The 23,127-nt window shown below is 38.8% G+C and overlaps 1 protein-coding gene across 9 annotated transcripts in view; it reads right to left on the bottom strand.

Annotated features, from left to right (window-relative positions):
• The window catches only part of TRAK1 (trafficking kinesin protein 1), a 128,797-nt gene that overhangs the window by 24,964 nt on the left and 80,706 nt on the right, over window positions 1-23,127 (bottom strand). For 7 of the 9 annotated variants that reach the window (XM_068674645.1, XM_068674643.1, XM_068674642.1 and 4 more), the window contains 7 exons: window positions 11,926-12,006; window positions 7,918-8,030; window positions 3,821-3,921; window positions 2,931-3,039; window positions 1,226-1,304; window positions 646-776; window positions 16-90 (listed from right to left, as the gene is read on the bottom strand). In XM_068674645.1, coding sequence (XP_068530746.1) covers window positions 16-90; window positions 646-776; window positions 1,226-1,304; window positions 2,931-3,039; window positions 3,821-3,921; window positions 7,918-8,030; window positions 11,926-11,980 — 663 coding nt within the window. In that variant the 5' untranslated portion in view covers window positions 11,981-12,006. Of the gene's footprint in view, window positions 1-15; window positions 91-645; window positions 777-1,225; window positions 1,305-2,930; window positions 3,040-3,820; window positions 3,922-7,917; window positions 8,031-11,925; window positions 12,007-20,624; window positions 21,064-23,127 lie in introns of those variants that run through there. The other 2 variants (XM_068674644.1, XM_068674650.1) reach the window with 2 other exon arrangements.

Here is a 23,127-nt window from a genome sequence, read left to right as displayed (position 1 = left end):
AAGTAGAGTACTCACCTCTGCTGTGAGCTGTCTCTGGGCATCTTTAGCTGCTCCTAAATGCTGAACGAGTTCTTCATTTTCAACCGCACACTAAAATGTGACAAAAAATGTTAGAAATACTGGGATGTTTTGTCCTGCCATTATGTCCGTAACCTGCATCACAGGTAAGCAGGAAATTTCTAGCTTTTGTCAAGACCTTCTGCATCACTTCTTAGTTTAAAAACATTTGAACAACATTTAAAAATATTAATAGAAAAATATTAATATTAAAATATTATTACGCACTCAACATTAGCCTATATACCCTGCTAAATGAACCTCCCAGACCCTAACACTAAGGAGTATCTGCCAACTGAAATACTTGCACTGATATTCTTGTGTTACTAAAGTCATTAGTAATTCAGCGCAGAGTTTTACATCTAAGTTTTAAAATAAATTTAATTACTGTATTTGATATATAACATAAGCATTTTTAATAAATATATACTTTCCAGTCAAGTATGCTATATACTAAATATCAAACTGACACCTAGATAAGGAGGGTGGAAAATTTCCTTTAGGCTGTAGCATACAGAAAATTGTAACTTGTCTTCCAGCTACAATGGTAGTTAATTATAGCAATAATCTTGCAAGTGTATTCCTTACAGCTTTTGCCTTTTTCTGTAGATCAACAATCTGAGAGAGGAGATGGGTGATTTCTTCCTGCTGCCGGGCAGCATCTTCAGTTTTCTTTGCTAACTCCTCGGAGATATTGGCAATCTGGATGTTTGCATCCCCTTTAAGAAAAGTGATTACAATCAACATTACAACACGCAAAAAAAGCAAGCAGAAACATGCTCTTTCAGAACATTACTTGATTCAGCAGAATCCTTCCTCAACATACAGTACCATTTTATTAAAAAAAAAAAAAACAAAAAAACAAAAAAAAACACAACAACAAACACCAAACAGTACGACACTAAACCAGAATGACACAAAGTGTTCATGTCACAAAGGAGACTGTACTTTTCCTTAACATTAATATTTTCTGTGCAAAATTACTCTGCATTTGAGAAAGATTTAGCTTACAGCTGCATATAACAGGTCAGCTGGAAATTCTCTTATTTTCCTTATACAAATGGTTGGGATAAGTACTGAAGGAAAAAAAATGCCTGATCTGACTTTTTTTTTTTCTTTTTCATTGAACAATCTCAAACGAGAAGGAAAAAAAATAAAAAGGACATACTTAGCTCTTTTACGCAGTCATTGACAAGCTGTTGTTCTTTCTCTTCATAAGTGATTGTTTCAGTCTTCAGCTGACAGGCCTATTCAAGAAATCCACATCAAATATGCTACATTAGCATGTTTGTTCTTTGCCAGCATGTTGCTGCGTTTCCATTTGCTTCAGAGAGAAGCTTTTCTAATCACTCCTCCAGAAAGACAGTGAGAAACACTGATTTTTGCCTGCCCTCCCTCATGTTCCAGAAAAAGGGGCCAGGTGAGTATTCTGCAGAGATGCTGCTGCATAGAGAAACTTGTACCAGTATCCCCTCATCCCCACTAGATGTCACCAACATATTTTACATTAAAAAAAGAAGTCCTAAACATACAAAAGCCACATATGTAGAGCTTGATCTGGTCACCTGAACAAAGCCAGGAATCTAACTAAATGCTTGATTTAAATACTTGTATACCTGAAAAAAAGCATTCAGATAGTATTTGAAAATTTCTGGCACTGTAACTGCGTATTCCACATAAAACCTCAGTGCTACCTCCCTCCTTTGTCTTTCCTCCTCCAACTCTAGGAGCACCAAGAGGAGCCTGGTTACACCCAGCTGGTTATGTCTAGCACCACCTCGGTGGGCAAGTAACATGTGCCAAGTGCTGGGGATATGCACAGACACTCACAAAAGCCATCCACAGAGAGCTGCATAGCTCAGAGGTTTAATTTTGGCTCCATGCTGCAGCTCACTGGCGCAGACCGCATTTCTCTGTAAGGAAAGTTAGTGCTACAGAGATTTCTCCTATAAGTTCCTGAAGCAGTGGCCCTCTCACAGTTCTAACCCTACCTTCATTATCCTCAAACCACCTATTGCTCATCTTGCTGGTGTGACTTCTCAGTGAAGTGTACAGCACTTGTCAGTGTCTTGTCCAAAGACAACACTACCTATTTTCAATGGGCCCTGCATTTGCAGTAGAAAATGGTCATCATACTATGTTTCCATACATTGTTTCTTTCTTTTCCCAAAAATAGTTTTTCTCCTATACCCTGCTATTTGGTTGCAAAATGGTAATACACTGTCAAAGCTTAGAAACTGTATTGAAATTTTATATTAAATTGTTTATAAGATATTATATTAGGGAGTGTTATTTCTGCTAGACATGGAACAGTATATAAATTTTTTATAAGTGTCATCTGTAAAACAAACAGAATATTGACACACATAAGGGGCAAGAAAGACACAATCTTAAAATATGAACAGATTTGAAACAAAATTGAAGATAATTAATGCAAATTTAGCCTATCAATTTATATTTTGGCAAACACTGAATTTTTACCAGAGACCCTATTAGCCTGCAAACTTCAGAACTGCAACTAAAATCACCCATGGCTACTGGGTCAGCCCTTTATGGTAGGTTTCAGGCCACAGTGCTGTACTCCAAAACCTGCCTGTAGCTCCTGCTCTCCTCAAGGCTGTACACCTTACCACATTCTGCTGGCAAGGAAACTGCTATGACTGTAGTTTCACGTAGCTCCCATGTTTCAGTTTTTCCTTCATTTAGAAGGATAAAGGATTGTGATTAAATAACTACAAAGAGATCTTTGTCACATGTGGAATTACGTACTCTTAATTAGACTCTCTCACAGCTTTTAATACACACTTCTCAGTACCTGTGTTCTAGCACTTAAATGAACTGTGTTAAGCAAAACACAAAGGGAGCAATTTTACCTCAGATCTAAGTACAACATTCTCTTCTTCGAGGTCCTTGAGTTTCTTTTGAAGAGAATCCAAGTGAAAGTAGTTCTGGACAGAGGAGGAAGATTCATTCCTCTTGAGACTTGTAAAAAAATAAAAACAAACAGGTTTTAACTCATTTTTACTTACATGATGGCCAATCTCACAAGAAAATAGACTGAACAGAGGTCTCAAAGACAACCAGAGCCACATGAAGTACGCCTTTGTTCATGGCAGTATGTTTGGGCAGCAATATAGTTTCAGTAATGTTTAGTTCCCGACATCTCCTTTGGAAAAGACTATAAGAAAAGAAAAACCTTACTATAGCAATCCAACAGCTCCCTGATTAATGCTGCATATGTCTCACCAGAACGCAGTAATAACTTTGCAAGCAAGGGCAGACAGCCCCTCAGAGGCTGCAATGCTGTTCAGCCAGCTAATTGCCTGGAACACACGCTATAAACCGTGCTTTATTTCCTTTCCTCTGCTACTGAAAACAGCGTAACATTTTTCAGCGTCCTTCAGGTTCTTCAAGCACAAAGGTCACACACGTAGCACGTTCTAGCAGTGTGCAGAGATGTGGGGTACCATAAGCGGGATCAGTGCCAGCCTCATTGCCACAGAGAGCCAGCTCCTGTGCAAGTTACAGTGCTGTGTCAGCAGCCTTCCTATCTTCTTTCCTCACTCCCCGACTCTTGTTGGCACCAGTATAGCCAGCTGGTTCAGTGCAAATCCTTCCAGCTTGTGCCACGCACCAAGTTCATAGTTTTATAGCTCCAGCCTTTACTGGGATCATTTTACTGCCTTTCAAAGCTATGAAAATTGTCCAAACCACCCCTGCTTAGTACCAGATGAAGGTTCAGCATTGCAGATCAATAACTTACGGAGTGGAACAGATGGACTCTGGCTCACTTTCTTCAGCAGCACTGGTATAGAACTGGAGCAGCTCATCTTTCATGGAAAGCTCATGCCGTAACTGAGAAACCTGCACAAAGAAACAGTTTGCAGATCAGTAACTTGCTTTTCTAGACACATTGTCAAGTAAACCCACTATTAATTGGTTATTCAACCTCCAAGCATCACCTTCAAACTAAATTAAGTGGTCAAAACTGGAAGAGACCAGAAACCACTCCTGTATGTATTAAAAAGAAAGACAAAGCATACATTTAAAGTAGACATTACATTTTCTACATTTTCTTTTTTAAAAATAGAAAAATGCAATTCTTCACTGATACTAAATATGGTAAAAAAGAAAAATGCTTAAGATGAACAATCCTGACTGCCTACTGCATTACTCTAGATTCACATTTGGAAAAAAAAGATACACTGCAGTGATATTGCAAGAAATTAACATGACACCATCAAGGCAAACATCACTTCATTTTGCATTTTACATAATGACTGTCACCATCTGGCTAGAACACAGACCTTGCAGACTAACATTTCTTCCTCTTCAGCAGACTGTAGATAAAATTATTACAGTGCTTGCGCAGGAAGGTTACATTTGAGACTCAATTGTCTGTTGAGCTGCAGAGCAACACACAGTGGCAAGCTGCCATTCTGAGGTTGCTGTACTTGTGGTGGCTGCAGTCAGTTTCTGGGTGTAGTTTGGGCCTCTGATGACTCCAGAGCACGAGTCTGGCAAAGAGGCATACGGGAATCCCATACATGTACCACGAACGAACAAAACCTAATTGGGTGGTTAGGATTCTCTGCAACTGTGAGCTACACAAACTTAACCTTGTTGAATTTGTATTTTGATTCTTCAACAGAAGGGTTAAAGGGCCAATTACACAGTAGCACTTAGGCCACTTCACAGCTGCAATTCAAGACCTCAGTGGTAAGCGGTTCTTTCTTTTTTCCTTGCATAAGTCTAAATAGCATAAATGATCAGACTAATGCTTCCTCCCACTTGCACTGTAAGACTTGGTCCTTAGTACTCACTTTTCAATGCACAGATTGCAGAGCACATTCCTTTTTATTAGACTTCTACTTTTTGTATTGTAGGCATAATTATACCTGCAGTTATTACTGGCAAAACCTGAAGAGTGCCAATAAAAAATATTTAAGCTGCATAAACATCAAACAAAAAGAAGGCTCAATGCAATAAAGCACTTAAACTACACAAATTTTTAAACAAACAAGGTCATTTACTTTACTACAGCTACTCTGCAAAACCATATGTGCTAAGGCACCAAAGTCCTCCTGAGACATGGTTTCAAAAAGGAAATGCACATTTTTAAAAATGCAAGGAAAAAAAAAACAACAAACCACATTTCAGCCATGAAACAAAATCAATGCATTCATTCTGTGAGGTTCATTTTTCTCCATTTCAGGGAAAGCTAAAAACCATGCCAAAATATCAATCTACTTCCTTCCAGCACATTATGGCTCAGCCTCTTCAAGTAGCAAGGAAACAGATACTGTCAGTGGATGGGCCCTAGATCATCTCTAGCTTTTTCTATCCTTTTCCTCCATATACCAAAACAACTGAGCATACTATTTTTACTGCCATTTCCAAGCATTCCAATTCCCCAAAGGAGGGTGAACAGCCAGAGAGAGTAACCTTTTATGGGAAGAAGACAAAAGGCCATGGGCACAAGCTGAAGCACAGGAGGTTCAGGAAGCAGTTCTGCACTGCGTGGGTGACTGAGCACTGGCACAGGTTGCCCAGAGAGGCTGTAAGGGCTCCCTCCTTGGGGGTATTCAAACACCACCTGGACATGGTTGTAGGCAGCCTGCTCTAGATTATTTATAGCATGACACACATACCAATAAAACCTTAACTTTACACTACACAAAGTCATTTTTTCTACATGTTACAGAAACCCAATTTCCTTCAGACAAACAATTTTAGACAGTTTTTACAGAATTTTAAAAGTCTCCATTCAATTCTCTTCTCTTTTCCCTTGCCTACAGGGACAATTGTCTAAGTTACCTTTTTTTTTTTTTTCATATATTCAAAATTCAGCATTATGAGGAGATCTGAAATCAACTAAAGAAAGAATTTCAATATGCAAGCACCATGAGCTCCAAGCCTGATGCGCTCTGCCTCAAAAGCATCAATTTCTGAAGGAGTCAAAATGACAGCATGAAAGATGGGCGTTGACAAAACACATGGCCCAGTGTACCAAGCCATCTGGTAAGAAGCTTATTTTTGGTGTTCCTTTTCCTAGTGCTGTTCCCGAGTCCCATACACAACCAGGCCTGGCAAAGGCAGCCGCTACCTCCATCCCCACACCTTCCTCAACAAAATCCTCCATTCTGCATGCATGGTATGAATGCCTGCCCAGTCATTATATGCATGCCTAGTAAATGCCAAATCAACCAATGCACAAATAAATGTCTGCCACATGATGGGCAGCAAGCAATAGCACTCTTTTGGATAGAATATAATTAGTTTTCCTTGCCAAAAAGTGTAGGCTGAAAGAGATTAATTCTGTGTGGGTGCTTCACTGCCATTTATAGTGCATCTGGGATCTCTCCATCCATGCTTTACTTATCAGCCCCCATCTTGGATATCATTCAACCCCCTACATCCCTGAGCATTTTTAGTAGCAGACATTTTTAAAGTTTTTATTCCACTGTGTTTCATTGTTCTCCTGCTTGCCCTACACCTCTGGGATTCCTCTCCCTCTTGTTCAAATGTACATATGAGCAAGGTTCACAAACCAACATCACTGCCCCTGAACATAAGAAACAACATTTGCCTCTACCTCAGTCAGTCAGTAAGACAGCAGAGTTTAAATAGTGACACTGAATTATAGATGGAGAGGTCTTTTAAAGCATCCTGTATGGTTCCATTGAAGATCCATTCAGCGAGAATCTGTCAGTACCTACAGCAACCCACTCCCCATTCAGAGGAATACAGTAAGAAATATCAACTGTATAAACATTCAATTAGAAATGCAACAGTATGTGTAAAACAAGGCATTATACCAAATAATTAAAAGCTTTCAGTTACATTTTATAGAACACACTAATTCAAAAAGACATGCACCATCACATTATATTTTAAACGTATTCATCAACAGTCTAAAGCATTGTCACTGCAGTCAAAAACTGAGAGAAATGTCTGTACTGCAGCAGGCTAACAGTCCATGCTTCAATAGATTCTGCCACAGTTTCCTGAAAAGACAGACAGCCAAATGACAAGTAACTGAAAGATCTGAGCAATCTTGACAAAAGGTAGCAAGTCCCACCCTTTGCTTCACAGCATAACCCAGCACTCCCTAACATTGACAAGTTCATACATACAGAGTGTGTTAAATAAAAATTAGTAATCACTAAAATGTATCCTGATCCATCTGAAAAATAGAGTCTTAACACCAGTCTATGAAATTGACCCTACTTGGAAAAAGTGGAATGCACATGATTTCAGTGAGTGTGCACTACTGGAATCTCTATAAATATAAAAAGCAGTCATATTCAATTTGAGAAGCAAAGGGAAGCACTCTTAGCATTCAAATGGCATGATCTAAAAGCCGAAATTCAACTTGGGTATAAATAGAAAAGCATTAGGGAAAAAGCAATTAAACATCCATCGGAAAGGACGTGAGAGGACTGAGAGATTCAGGGGAGAAACAAGAAAAAGAAAGAGCTGCAGAAGGGAAAAAGTGATTAGTGAGGGGAATTATACATAGGATGGGAACAAGGACAAAACTAGTAGAAGAAAACAGTGGGTAGAGTGACTCAGAACCAAAAGAACAGCTGATTTTGAGGAAAATGAAATCTGAGGCATAGCATAAGTCAGTACTCCACCCCCGCCCTCCGAATGGCCTTGATTTGAGCCAACAGGTCAAATGATTTTTTTTTTTGGTCATACATTTGCAAGTTTACGTGGTATAAAAATGGCTGTCCAAGATGCTACAACATGGATTGACCTGCTATGGATGGGATGCTCAGGAAAATTAAGTATGGAAAAGGTAAAGAAGGAAAATTCTCCCCATCACTGCAGATACTTCAAGCATGAAAACCTTACCTCTTCCCTGATGTGTTCTACTTGCTCCTCAAGGAACTCATTTCTTTCTGTCAGTGACTTATTCTTCTTTAAAAGTGACTGGCCAATCCGAGCAGCTAATTCTAAGTCCCGTTCTTTCTGTAGAGCGTTAAGAAAAGAAAGCAAATGGCAGAGGAAAGGGTAAATTTGTCATAGAAAGGAAGGTACAAGTAATTAAAACAACAGAAAGCCTTTTTTTTTTTTTTTCCCCCTTCTGCAAGGGTTGTTTGTTTAGGCTTTGCTTATTTTCTTTTTCTCTTTCTGTTTATGTAAAACCGACATTCAGAAAAGACTAGCCCATACAGAGGTACTGAACCATAGCATAGCTTTAGGGTCTAACGTCAAACAATGTAAGTTAAACCAGAACTAGTTCTCCATTATGGCTTTGAGAGACTACCGAGGGAAACTATTCTATCACCTTGGTATATAATTTGCAGAATGCAATCACAGAACTTCACAAGTTTCATTTTAAGGACTTCAGAAACACGGTAAAAATGCCAAAGAACTCAAAGCATTCTGCAGTTTCCACTTGCTCTACCTTGAAATAGAATGCAGCCAGCAGTGCAGGAGCCTGTCCCATTACAGTGAGTATTCAGCCTCCTATCCTCTTCATGTAAGCAGGTCATTAGTGCTTTAATATAAAACCAGATCCTATCCCTTTCTTTTTTTTTGTAGATGCTCAAATCTACATGAAGTAGAATTCTCATCTCCCCTTTGTTACCTCTTTCTGTGTGCACAGAATTGGAAATAGCTCAGCCAGATGCTACACATACCAATAAAAATTAGAGGCCAGTCCCACTGATGACACGTATCTATATACTAGGTTGTAATCTGCCTGTGGCAGATTATGCAGCATAAAACTCTGCAACATTAATTGTTTTCACTGATGATTTCCCTTATTCAATTACTAGAATTATTCTAAAATAGTGCAAAAATGGCACTGTGGTCATCTCCCCAGTTATCTTTAGTTCAACACCATTTGAAGAGCAGTTTTCTTCCTTTCACATATTTACAAAAAATACTATTTGGGGCTTATTTACCCAGCTGACAACCATTTGATTTATGACTAAAATCTACCTTGTGACACACATGACAAAGCCTAAAAAACCTACAACTAGTCTTAACCTGGACTGGAAGTAAGTTGATAAACATGTTCCTACTATGTTTTGCTCTGGTTTGGCTTCACCTTGAGTGCTGGGTGCAGTTTTGGGTGCCACAATATAAGAAAACTATTAGAGAGCATCCGAAGGAGGGCTACAAAGATGTTGAAGGGTCTGGAGCTATAAGGACTGGCTGAGGTCCCTTGGTTTGCTCAGCCCAGAGCAGAGCAGGCTGAGGGGAGGCCTCATGGCAGCCTGCAGCTCCCTCACGAGGGAAGTGGAGGGGCAGGCGCTGAGCTCTGCTCTCTGGGGACAGCGACAGGACCCGAGGGGACGGCATGGAGCTGGGACAGGGGAGGGTCAGGCTGGGGGTTAGGGAAAGGGTCTGCACCCAGAGGGTGGTCGGGCACTGGGACAGGCTCCCCAGGAATGTGGTCACGACACCGAGCCTGTCGGAGTTCAAGAATCATTTAGACAACACTTTCAGACATAGCATTTGATTTGGGGTAGTCTTGTGTGCACCCAGGAGTTGGACTTGATGATCCTTGTGGGCCCCTTCCAACTTGGGATACTCTATGAGATTCTATGAATTTGAATAAGAGGCTTTCATAGTGAAAAAAATGAAGTTTTGTAATAATAAAGTGATGGGTTATTGATCACTGATGTGTTGACATATAGCATTTTCCAAATGATTTTTGAATGTCAGGATTGCATTTGCATTAAAAGCCATTGGTATTATCTACCCATAAAATCTTGATAAAATCTGACATACAATCTTTCAGAACAGTAAGTCCCACAAAGCTATCCAAAAATGTTTAGTTGACATATTTGGCCAACTTATTGTTCAGCAATTCAGTTCACTTCATAAATAGAAAGCGAGGAGGAAAAAAAACACATATCAGTGCATCTTTGACTCTACTGAGGCAGAACTATCTAATAGCAAGGTTTCTGACCTCAAAGTTGAGGAAAACAAATGTGTTTCCAGGCTCTAGACCTCTCTGGACTTCCTACAAAAATTTTTAGCAATTCAATACTAAATCTCAGTTTGGGGTCAGGCCTCCTCCTCTCAGTGATATGGAATTGATGTATTACAGCAACATGAGTAATAAAAACACTGAAGTCTTAATGATTCTATAATTAATGATTATGATAACTTAATGATTCCACAATTCTAGGAAGTTAGGCACATTTAAACCATTCTTAGGAAGGGATGAGAAAGCAAGTTCACAGGGGAATCTGTTTCCATTCTTAGCACATACCCAGAAAAAGCCTGATGTCACTCCCTTTGCTCCCTTTTCAGGGCAATAGGCACAGATTTTCAGAGTATCTGCATGCAAGATGTTTTGAGATCTACTCTTTCCTGTCTGCACGGCAAAAATGCTGCACCTCCCACCCTGCCAACTTTGTAATACATTCATTTAAAGCTTGTCAACAAGAACAACAGGCAGACATTTAGGTTTTGAGTTTGTTTTTCATTTGCCTGTGTTATGGTAGCAGAAGGAGTTACACCTTAACTTCTGCAAACAGATTTAATCTCTTGCGATAACCAACTTTTAGAGAACAGAGAAAGGAGACGTAAGTGCAAACAACTGCCCAGGAAAAGTGATTAAATTGGAAATGATGGCCAATTAAAAAATAAAAAATCTCACTGAAAATATTTGTGTTATTAAAGGTTCACCTACTGCACATTCCTCCATTTTCCCTTTGCTATCATCCAGGTAGGGAAAGTAAACCAGATGCTTTAAAACATTGGCTCGGCAAATCCTTCTAGCATTGTTCCTGTGAATGTGATTTCTGGATCTATAGACATTTGGCTATGGGAAACTGGGAGGAAACAGTCTGGCAAAGTGCTGCATCATTACTAGAAGGAGCCATGGAAACAAATACAAGTAAATCCCAGCCACAGAAGACAAAGGAAGCAAGACACAAACAGGTAACAGCCTGTTACTACAAGTAAGTAGTTTATTCCTGAACATGGCTTTTAGATAAAGCATCAGTTTGAACTGAAGTTTCATAAGAAGTTGTTTAAAAGAGATTATCTCAAAGCAGGACTTTGTACTGAGATTATATTATCAAATGTAGGTGAGAGATGTGAGCATTACCATGCTTGTCCCCTTGCAGAATTGGAGGAAGAATAGACCACATACCTTGGCCACCTAGATCCCATTTCTGACATTGCAATAAGCAAGCAAATAGGTATGAAGGAATACATTATGTTCAGAGATAAACTAATATAATTGTAATAGTTTTCACCTGAATAATTATTCATAAACAACATTTGGAAAATTATCACAAGTTCACTGCAGAAAAGCAGCTAATTTCAAACAAACAATTAATCATGGTATTTACTGAACATAAGTATTACATCCTGTAGCTTGATAGCTATCTATATATAAAGCTAAAGAAAAACAGCTTGCAGATGAATGGAGCATTAGATTTTTTTTATTTTTTAGTTTTAGTTTTTGTATCTGCATTCTTCTGGAAAGATGCTAAGATAATTATCAATACAATAGTACTTGTGATTTTTCTTATAAGATTAATCCATAAATAATAATACTATTAGCTTTACATGTACTGTAAAAAAAAAAAAAAGTTTCATTTAAGGGTTGTTTTTTTTTTTCCTCTTCTCATTCATTTTGGCAAATATTTGGCCAAGAGTAAGTTATATGGTCCCAGTTGAAAAATAAGCACAATTAATGAATCCATAGGAGTAATGTAAACAAATGACCTTTATTTATAAAGATTATTTACCTTTCCAATGAGATGAAGTTTACATACACTCAAGGCACTTATTCCTCCTCATTTGAGAAGGGGCTATGAACAGTCACTACTAAAACCATGTAATTTCTGTACTACTGTGTATGGATCCTAAACTAAAGAGATGTAATACTTGCCTCTTCAAGTAGACGTGTAACAGCATCTATGTCATTGTATGTTTTAGTCATCTGGCCCACTCTTTCAGCACATAGAACTGTGAGAAGATAAGATGAAACATTAATAACATTGGCATTACCACTGGGAGAAAAATATATTCTTTAAAGAACATAGATTTTCTTAAATTTTCATCTTAAAACTACTTATTTCAACCATGGGGTAAGTATAACAAAACCTAAAAGAAAAAAAAAAGCTATCAAAGTTTCAAGTCGGGAATACTAATGTTTCTTTTTTGCAAAGAGTATTTGCTTTTGTCAATTGCAGAACAAACCATTAAAACAAAACTTTCTTTTCTAAAGAGAAATGTCTTGAGTTTACTAGGAAAAAAAAAATCAAGGAAGACATGAAAATGTTCTTAGACACACAACTAGAATTCTGTTATGTCACTTAGTCATTGTATTGCATGCAGTAGAATTGTTCCATGAATAAGCAACTCCAACAGTGTCAGTAACAATGTTCATCATAAATACTATGTCATAGTAATGGAACTAAGCATTATGATATGAGACAGCAACATCAATAAAAAAATGTATGCAAAATAATACACCATTCTTATAATACCTACACCACATCATCGTGGCCATTGTATCGCTCATAAAAAATGTTTACTAAACCGGGTGAGATGATTAATCACTAAGGTGGAACTGGGAGTTTTGTTAGACTGAAAGAAGTACGCGGAAGTTTAGTCTATCACCATAGGTGATCTATTAAGAAGCTATACAGGCTTATTTGAAGTCTGCAAGTTTTGTAGAAGTCCATAAATAATCAGAGGAAACATCAGCACTTTCTGCTCCATTCTGACATACTTTTTTTATTTTCCGCTGTGCTTAATCCTCAAGCCCTATAATTCTGAAAAAATTGATTGTTATTAGAGTTGAGTTGATCATATTGACGACTGGCTAGCAGACTGCTGTAATGCAAATTGTTCTTCAGGGGATTTACCCTTGACAATGTCAGTTAAAGCTCAGTCTGACTGACTGGCTAACGTTGCTCCAGCATGCATTAAGAGAGGTTGGAGGAAAGACAAATAAGGCCTAATTAGATTGAAAAAAAATGCACAGAGTACAGCAATAGTACAAAAAGGCTTTTCACCCTAAGGAAACGATGCTGCCTGATTATAAATATACAAGATATTAAGTACTTAAATATACAATTGATCACACCTAAAGGCACATCAATAATTTATCAAATACAATACTTTGGTATCTGTTGAAATATGTTTTTTTCCATACTTGAACATCAGAAAGTTGCCCAAACTACAGCAAGAAATATTCTGTTTATTTTCCTGTTTTTCAAGCTCCAGTTTTGAGGTTCAAATCCTGAAAACATTTTAGTGACATCAGCATTGCCAGTGAATTTCAAAGAATGTCATTCATAACAATTCAGAAGAATTACATTTATCCAAGTAATTATGTCTGAAAGTGGTAACAGTAAAAAGTTATTGTTTCAAAGTAATAATTTGACAAAAATTACAAGCAAAAATACAACGCATTTGTAAGCTACAAACTATATAGTCTGCTTTTGAGTAATCACGATTCCACACAATGTAGTAACTTGCAATAGAATATCAGTAACTTGAAGAGAACATCACCTCTATTAAAAAAAAAAAAAAAGGCAGTACAAAGAAGCCTTCTGCTAAAACTCCTTAGAAAGACGGATAGTATGACTTCCAGAAGACTATTCTCAATAAAAATGATTCATGTTAACTACTAAAATAATTTTTTAATACGTAAGTTCATGGGTCATGCAATAATGTCTATCAGAAGCACTGAGACCAACAGTTTATTTTCCAAAACAACAGTACACTTAATAGTTCCCTTGGTTACAGCATTCCCTCACTGCTATAAAATAACGTTTGAGATTGTCATTAGGAGGCGTATATTAACTCTGTCCCTGGCACTGATAATCATGGCTGATTATGACTATGGCAACCCCACTCTATTCCAGTTCAAGTGACTGTATATGCCAGCTGATAAAAGGATGGGGCTCCCTCAGACAGGATAAAGTCACGGCCAGGGAAAAGAGAGGTAAAGGTTCATACATGTGGTTGCTCACTCAGCTGTTCTTCGTATTTTGCCGTTTAAACTTAACAGCAGGTTATCACCACAGTCCAAAATTAAACAGCATTTTCAATAAATATAGTACTAGAACTCTTTGCATACAGGTAAGAACTTTTATTGATAATCAACATTTCTGAGCTGCAAAGGAAAGGTGACCTTGACAACAAGCCTTGATACGAGGTAAAGTCAAATATTTCTTTTCAATACCTGTAAGCTGAGTAATAAGTGCCAACAAACCAGAGAAACTATCACAACAGATTTATTCCCAGCAATAAGTAGCTACCTAGTTGTCAATGGCTATAGTATTTGTTTCCATCAAACTTCTGTTACCACAGAGGTCTTCATATATTACTCTGACAATGTGAAAGGGTTTTAAAGCAGAAGTGATACGTTATTCACCCTCCTCAATGTCAAAGTGCAAACAAACTTGAATAGGTTGGGTATAATAAAACACCTCCTCCAGCCAGCTGCCTCCTGTAATCATTGTGCAACACAGCAGAAGTCCAGAGCTACCAACGGAAAGGAACATATTCCTTTTATAAAGAGGGCAAAGTTGCCAAGAGATATTTCTCCTCCATCCTCAGAAACCGAGGCTTGCAGGGGAAGAGAAGGTAGAAAGAAAAAGGAGAGAAACAATTCAGCAGCGGCATTTAAAAAAATCAAAACTGTGTTAAGTTTGCAATTAGTCATTACAAGTTAACATTTGGTCAATTGCTAGTATAGTGAGATTGATTTCCTTAAATGTCCAAAAAATTTACCAAGTGAAAAAGACTCATTATTTTGAGTTCTGATCAGTGAAAGATGAAGAAGAAAAAAAAAAAAGAAAAGAAAAGAAAAAAAAAGAAGAAAAAAATCAATACACCCACATGTCTAACAGATTCTGCATAGCAGGTTTCTAGCCTGCTTGACTTTCTGATGAATATGAGAGCCTGGTAATACTACTATAAAGATAAAACAAGAGCAAATGAAGGACAATGTTCTGTCATAAAAATAAAAAAAACTACAGTGCCAATTTACTGGCCTCTTTTTGCAAACTGACCTCACTTGCAAACCAGTACTATTTTTGCTTGAGGATGATAGAAGTGCAGCATCTAAATGCATGCATGCAACATACAAATCCAACATCCTTTGCATCTGTTTCTAGAGATTGCCTTTAGGCAATAAGGACAGACAGAATATTAAAAAATAAATGCTACAGCAAGTAGAGGGAGCACAGAATTCTAGAAAAACCTCAGCTGGAAAAATCAGGTTTGGTGACATCTTTGAAGCTAATGCCACAGATCCAAAACTGAAAACATTTTCATGATAGCATTAAATATACAAAACACAAATAGATACCTGGTAGACCCGGTAGCAAAGTTCTTGCTTTGTTTTTCACTTTTTTTTTTTTTTTTTTAAAGCTAAACACACAAATGGAAAAATGCTACACAGATCAAGTCTTTCCTCTGCCTTAAAGTACCTAGCACCATCTATATACTCTCTTAAAACTTGCAAATGTATGGTTATCCATATTCGTATGTTTCTCAATGTGATTACAGCTGAAAGGATGTACTTCACATTTATTTTGCATCACATATTTAATACAATGTGACTGCAAGCTTCTTTCAGACTCTGAGCTCTGCACTGCCTAAAGCACAGACTGTCAAGATGAAGATGCTCAGAGAGGAAAGTATGTGCCTTCCTGGACTGTGCCCTGAAAGACAAACAACCACGCATGTAGCACGCTGATTAGAGAAAAGCATGTTTCCAGGAACATGAAACATCCATGGAGGGGAAGGGGAGCAAGAATACTCCTACTAGGAGCTGCTGCAATGACCAACTTTCCCCAACCTGGGGGTGCAGATACAAAAACATCACAGGAGCCAGCAGTCATAGGTGTCATCAGAATCAGTTCCTTGTACTGGCCAGCCAGAGCCACGACTCCCTCCTTGAGACATACCTTCTCTTAATTTTTGAGACCTACCATTCAGGTTCAAGCTAAAGAGAGTGCAACCACTGCTGAAGAGGAAAACTTCTTCCCATCCATTTCTAACCATCATGAAACAGAAGGGGGATGAGACACTATAGTGAAATTTCACTTTTAGGGCAGATAATACTGACCTGTATAATTATACTGTCTGACAGGGAAGACCCCAGTGCACTGGGATTTCCTTACTACTAAAATTTATTTCCCCAGAAATTACATCAGGATAAAGGAAAACTGTCCAGGGAGCATGATCTCCAGCAATATAGTGGAAAATCTTAACAGTAAGGTGGCAACAGGGGACAAACTTACCGCTTTTCTTCATTACAATTCCCTATCCAAAGCCTTTAACTATGGTAAAGCCTGTTGTATTCTCCATCAGTCATGAGAAGTTGTCTCATGAATTGCTTGCATCTCCCTCCCCTGTGCTCAGAGATCTCTCCACACACTGAAGCCAGGATGGCAATTTCTTCGCTTCATAAATGTTGTGCACCTTGACATACAGGACAGGCACAGGAACACCGACCAGCAGCACTCATTATTCATAGATACCACTTGGCAAACACATGAGGAGTCAGAGACCATGGCTGATTCAGCTCACATTGGTTTCCTTTTTGAAAGGCAATTTCTGCACTCCAAGGATAAAGTACGTGCTAAAAACCACAGCTTCAGCTCTAGAGCTGCTGATAGTTACACCCTGGCACTTGTTATCAGCAGCGCTACCTGCATAAAGCCAGGTGCATGAGGATATTCTAAAAATGGTGACATAATACATATATTCCCTTTCAAATAAACTCAGAAAAATATACCTAAAATGTGCCCTCAGCTCTGCTTCTGACTCAGGCTAGAAAGTTTTTACATGTTTAAAGGTAAACACGTTAGATTCTCCTCCACTAAAGAGAAGCTTCTCGCAGCCCCAGCTGAACTGGGGCAGAGGCTTCAGGCCTGCTGGTGCCTGGCACATTGGAGACGGGCCTCAAAGAGCATGTTCATCTGAAGAGCTCAATATTTCAAGACAGTATTGCCATAGAAGCTTCAAAAACGTGCTTCTGAGGCAGGAGGACTTGCTAGGTGTCCAGATTTAAACATAACACGCCGCGAGCGGGCCATAGCTGCTGAGGGCAAGTGGTGAGCCCACCCAGTGGCCACAACGCTGCTCAGAGGGATGAAGAGCGGCCACAGCACGCACACCGCTTCACTACTGTGGAGCCACATCGTGGGCGAGCTCCTTGAAAGAGTCTGAAGGAACATAATGTTGTGAGCAATGCACACGCAGTCAGACACTACATAATAACAAGGTGACAAATGACTAACCTAAGTTCAGTAGGCAATACCAATGGATTATTTCCTTTTTAATGTTACAGCTTGGCTTACTGGGATTTCAATGACACAGTTTGCACATGAATCGTTTAATATTAAGGAGCAGTTACTGATTCTTCTAGAAGCAGAGATTTTATCTTACCATTTAAGCTATGGTTAAAAGGGTGCTTATTTACTGCAGTTTCTCTCATAGAGCGTTCAAAGAGCTTAGTCGTTTCAATGTTAGCCTACATTATTACTTCATCTGAGGTTTGCAGAAAAACTCTGCTGTTGTTTCTTTTCAAGAGCCTATGCCCAAACTTTCAGGTTGGCAGCCATTTCAAGGCAGTTCCTCTAGGTTGGGCATTCACGGCAACAAACTTTCTTGTGACGAATGAAAAATCAGGTTAAATGAAATTTCAACAAGAACATCATACATCTGTTCCTTCTATTAGCACAAACACAGATCAAGTGTGGCACCTCAGTAAATACACCCACAAAGCAAAACTAAGGAGAACAGGAAAAATGCCTAGAGAGAACAGAAGGCCTTGTGTTATTGTTGACTCTCTGCTTGTGCCCCACAGCTTGTCATCACCTTAGTACACAGTATTTGCTGGTAACAGCTCAGCATAGCTCTTCTGTAAAAACTTTTCCCACAGGATTTTTGATTACAATCCATTGAATTATTGTCTTGACATTCTCCTTCTTCATCTATATCCTCTCAAGAAGTATCTGGACTGCAAGCCTTACAACTAATAAACAGGTACAGGGCTGAACGAGGACCTGGACTCAAAACCTTTTAAAAATCTTAAAATGAAGTTACAAAGCAGTATTAAAGCCATGCATTGTCAGCTGTTAGTGTTTAAAGATTCCAGACCATTGTATAAACCCAATTCTAGCCAACATCTTTATAAAATAAAACAGGTATTTCATATTTTCTAAGAAAGATCTCTGGAGTGCCAGAAGTGAAGAATCTAAAAGTGATCACAAGACTTTTATTATTATTATTATTTATTTATTTAAACTTGGGCTAGATGAAGAAGATTTTTAATCTGTTACATTAGTAAACTGAAACAGTAATGACTGGCCACCACCACAGGTCCTAAACAAGTCACATAGCCTCCTCCTGTCCTACCTTCAAAAGCAAGAGTCAAAACACGGCCCAGTTTCAGAATTAGCTGACTCAACAGTGCACTGACCAAGGAGAGCTCAAAGGCTGCCCTTTCACAGCTCAGGTTTTACCAACAAAAACTGAGCAGACACATCAACAATTACTCCTGTTCAAAGCTTCACCGCAGTCAGCTCAAAGACCAACTCATCAAATGAAGATGAAATGTTACTGTGCAATTTTACAACTCAGAAAGCAATGCACTGACTCTTGGACTGTTCTGCCTAGACCTTTATGAAGGTGTTTCCCATACTCATCGAGAGAGCTGATTCCCATAATGCTGCCCAGCATAACACTTGTTCTGTCAGAGAGGTTTTAAAAACAAGACCGATGGCAGTGAAAGGATTTAGATGCTGTAAAAGGGAAAAACCTCAAATCAAAATGACCAGACATATACAATTCATGGGACAGGAGAAACAGAGTCTCAATTATACAATTTTTATCCCCTTTCTTCCATGAGAAAGTTAAGAAATAAATAACAAAAAATGAGATAACTGTAAATCATTAGTGAAGCATATTCTGTTTTTCCTTTTCTGATACTATGTATATAGTCAGACATAGCTAAACATTTCTTGTCTCCTGCATGGAAAGGCTGCATAGTGGTGTTTCAGTCTGCTTTACTTATAAAATGGATTGTCTCATCTTCAACAGAAATACTATCATTAATAAGCATGCTGACGTGAAAAAATACCTGGAAATATCATAGATCCTTTTTGTGCATCTACATCACTACTACAATAAGTATGTAGGTGACCTAAATGTATATGTGGATGAGAGAAGCATCTTTAAAAGACATTTCACATACTGAGCTTTTGAGTGGTAGGTACTGTAGAGACACAGGGCTAAATTTATCCCATATGGAACTCAGTGTTCTTTTTTTCTCTTGAAATCTGCAAGAATAGGTTCAGACTGTACTTAGATCTCCATGAAAGGTAAAATACGCAGGAAGAATAAGAACAGCATTAGGTATGTTTCAACAACCACTTAATCACATACACACATACAAAAAAAAAAAAAAAGGCAATAAAATATAAAACAAAGTCTGTTGACTTTCTTAGATAATGGTTACCTCCCCACCCCAAACCCTAGTTCTAAAGTTTCTCTTTCACCGATATTCTCTCAAGCACTCTCCTGTTTTGCACAACAACAACAACAACAAAAGTTATCTTAAATTGCTTCAGAGACCCAACAGGGACGATGGAGAGTTTATTGGGTATGACTGAAATCCAGGTGCAATGTTTCATTCTGAGGAAGTCTTTACAGGAAAGTCCTGCACAACAGGTTCAATGAGAGTGTTACATCCAAGAAAGCCCTTCTCACACAGAAGCTTTGGACATGAGAACTGTTCCCCATGAAGTCAATCTTTCAGAGCATCCTTATATCAGCTTTATGATACAGTTCTTGGAAGTGCCAGTTCTCTACCACAGAATTGCTATTTTAGAGCAAAATTTACAATGCATGAAATAGCACAAGTGATGTATTCAGCTTTTGGTACCTGATGCCCTGAAAAAATTGCTACACTGGCTGGAAGCAGTCCTTGAATAGGAAGGTACACACTATTCACAGCAGGTGCACAGGAGAAATACCCACACATGTACATGCACATTCCTACCCTAACAGGCCAGTTGTCTGCAATATTGCAGACATCCACTGTTTCCACAAAGTACAAGATTTTGTGGTTGTTTGTTTCCTTGAAAGGTTAAGACACATGACCCCAGATTTGGGTTATTTCTGTCTATATGCTTTCAAGTGCTTGGATAAGCATAATATTGTTTCCTTGCTTTTTTCCTCATTTTTAGAGGTACCTGTTGGGAATGACAAAGTAACACACATAGCTTCATAATATACATATGAGCTACTCATATAAAAATGTATTACATTTCTAAATAAATTCCCAAATCCATTTTCATTATTAAGACAAAAACAAAACACTATTGCATAGCCTACATCTGTAGATCACGCATTTATTCTTTGAGAAATATACATAAAGATTCACCTTGTCCCCATAAGAGTATTTTCTGACTCTTTCATCTGAAGGCAGTGGGTACACATTGAAAAAGACTGTAAAATTTAGGAGGTTTAAATCCACAAAAGTCATTCAATTTTCTTAAATACTGCCAAGCATTAATAGCAGAAAAGTTTAAAAGCAAAAAGGCAAAAAGTACCTTCTTCCAAGATATCAAGGGTCTGCCTGTTAAATGCATCTTGTCTCTCCTTTTCCTCCTCATAGTCATATTCAAAGCTTTCCTCTTCGTTTCCTGACATTGCTGAAATTGTCCCAGATGGACCCGGGACTATGCCTCAGTCTCACAGGCGAAGGAAAGTCATTCCCTCTGCGGCTGTACCCCCAGGGAGAGCAAAGGAAGGCCTCCGCAGAGCGGGATACCATCTTTCCTCACTCACATACTCAGCCAGGGAGCTCCCGAGTGACTGCGCTTGTCCTCAGCGCCGCAGCTTCGCCTCGTACAGGTTGGGCGGAGGAGGGAAGGGACGATCTGTCTAATAATTGACAGAAAATGCACAGTTGTTCCTTGCACCACCTCTGAGGGCGTGCAGCCTGCACTCAAGGGCTCTGTTAGCGTATTCCAGACACAGTAAGCAGGCTGATGGTCCCCTGCCCATCCCTCCCAGGCTGCCCTCTGCACAGCCCCTGCTGCTGCCGGCAGTGGTAGCTCCCCACAAGCTTCGCTTCCTCCCAGCCACTGCCTGCCACACCTGGCCACGGGCGTGCACCCTTAAATCACCTCTCGGTTGCCTAACGCCACACGGAAGGCATTGCACGGGACTGGGGAATTGCCTAAGGCTGCAGACATGCACACACTAAGCCCGCCTGGCAGAGAGATCCCGACGGCTGTGGCTACTGCCACTGTTCTTACAGAAAGAGTTATGCTCGTACCAGGCGTTTAACCAACATATCACATCAGCTGTAACATACCACTTTTTCTACAGTCATCTTTATCATATATTATGGGAAACAAAGTACCGCAAGCCCACATAGTGCACCCAGTGCATGTCCGAGGGCACATGCATCCCTTCTTTGCTCCAACAACAAACAAAACTCCTCGTGCTAAACCTCACTACACACATGGGGCATGTTAACTTTCTTATTTAACTGTTTGCAGCTGTAGATACTTAATGTTTACCAAGTCGCCTCCCTTACTCTCAATAGCAAACAGACGCCCTTTACCTCCTGCAGAAAACACCCCAACCTGCATTGTGGGGCAAAGCAGTCATAGGTGAAGGGAGGGGACTGCACAGCAAATGGAGCTCATTGCCCCCAAGAGGACATTGTGGCCAGGAAGACAGACAGACAGACAGACAGACAGACATCAGAAGCTGTCAGTCCTCTGGAATACACCCAGAGGAGACAAGGGAAGCAGAACCTAAGAGCTGAGGTGACAGAGGAATGGCTTCTTGGTGGTTTCCCTCATGCCATTTCTCTAACAGTGTGAACGTAGGAGACAGTATGAGATGGGAAGGCACTAATTTTATACAATCATGGTGAATTATTCTGTTTTAATTTTTTGAACACTTGATATTTATATACAATATTATAATGTTAACTATTATTAAGTTGCCAATGGATAGGAAATACCCAGAGGTGATTGCTGACAAAAGGAACACTCATTTCTGAATGAAGATCTTACCTATTACTGAGACTTAACGACTTGACCTTTGACTGCCAAAATTTATTGCAATATTAGTCAGCAGAAACAGCCTCAAGAACTCATCTCGGGGAAAAAAAAAAGAAAAAAAGCATTGTCCCTTCCTCTCCATATCATGACATTAAAAGATGTCATTTTAAGAGTAATGTGACAGGGATTACTTCTAGTTTCTGATTTCTTAAAACTTTACTCTCTCTACAGTTCTCCCCTATAACCAAGCACTAAACTTATTAAGTATGTATATTAATATGTTACTAATTAATATATTAATCAGTAATTATTAATTAATTAATATTGTGTAGTATTAATTAATATATTAATATATTGCTTATATATATATATATATATACATAATGTATATACTAAAATCATTAAATATGTATATTACTTATAAATAAATTACATATCAGACAGTAAGAGTCTTAGGTACCCACTTGACTCCACCATCCATGACCTCAAATCAGTTCCAGGACTTGTGATCATTCACAAATATAACCGAGTGTGTAACAAATACAAAAGCTGACAACACTTTTTCCTTGCGTGTTTTCTACTGTTGGTATTTCTCAGTTCAGTTCAGGCCTTGGAATCCAAACCTGACACTTTTTTCAGAATCAGGCCCTGAAACAAATGAATCCAAGCCCCTCCTCTGTAATACTGTCTTTGAGTATTTTTCCTAACAGGTTATTGCTATACTTCAGTTGTTCCTCTGCAAAAACTGAATTGTTCAGATATTTGGAATGCACACACTTCCAGCTCAGCTGAACATTTATCTGCCATTATGTTTCAGCCAAAATGCCATATTTTGCAGGCTTACAAGACTGGATAATTTTAAAAAATGTTAATATTATTCAAAAAGGTTCAAATAAGAGACGTGATACACATTTGTTATAATTACTGGGAATGCTCAAAAAAAAAATGTGTGGGGGGGGGGGGAATGGGAGCACGTAATGCAGCATTAATTTACCACTTTCCTTTGATAAGTAGAGAATGGAAACTCAGAGAG

Source organism: Anas acuta, chromosome 2 (assembly GCF_963932015.1).
Source record: "Anas acuta chromosome 2, bAnaAcu1.1, whole genome shotgun sequence".
Taxonomy (NCBI): domain Eukaryota; kingdom Metazoa; phylum Chordata; class Aves; order Anseriformes; family Anatidae; genus Anas; species Anas acuta.
Note: the sequence above shows the minus strand (reverse complement) of the source record. Positions and strands in the feature narration are given on the sequence as shown.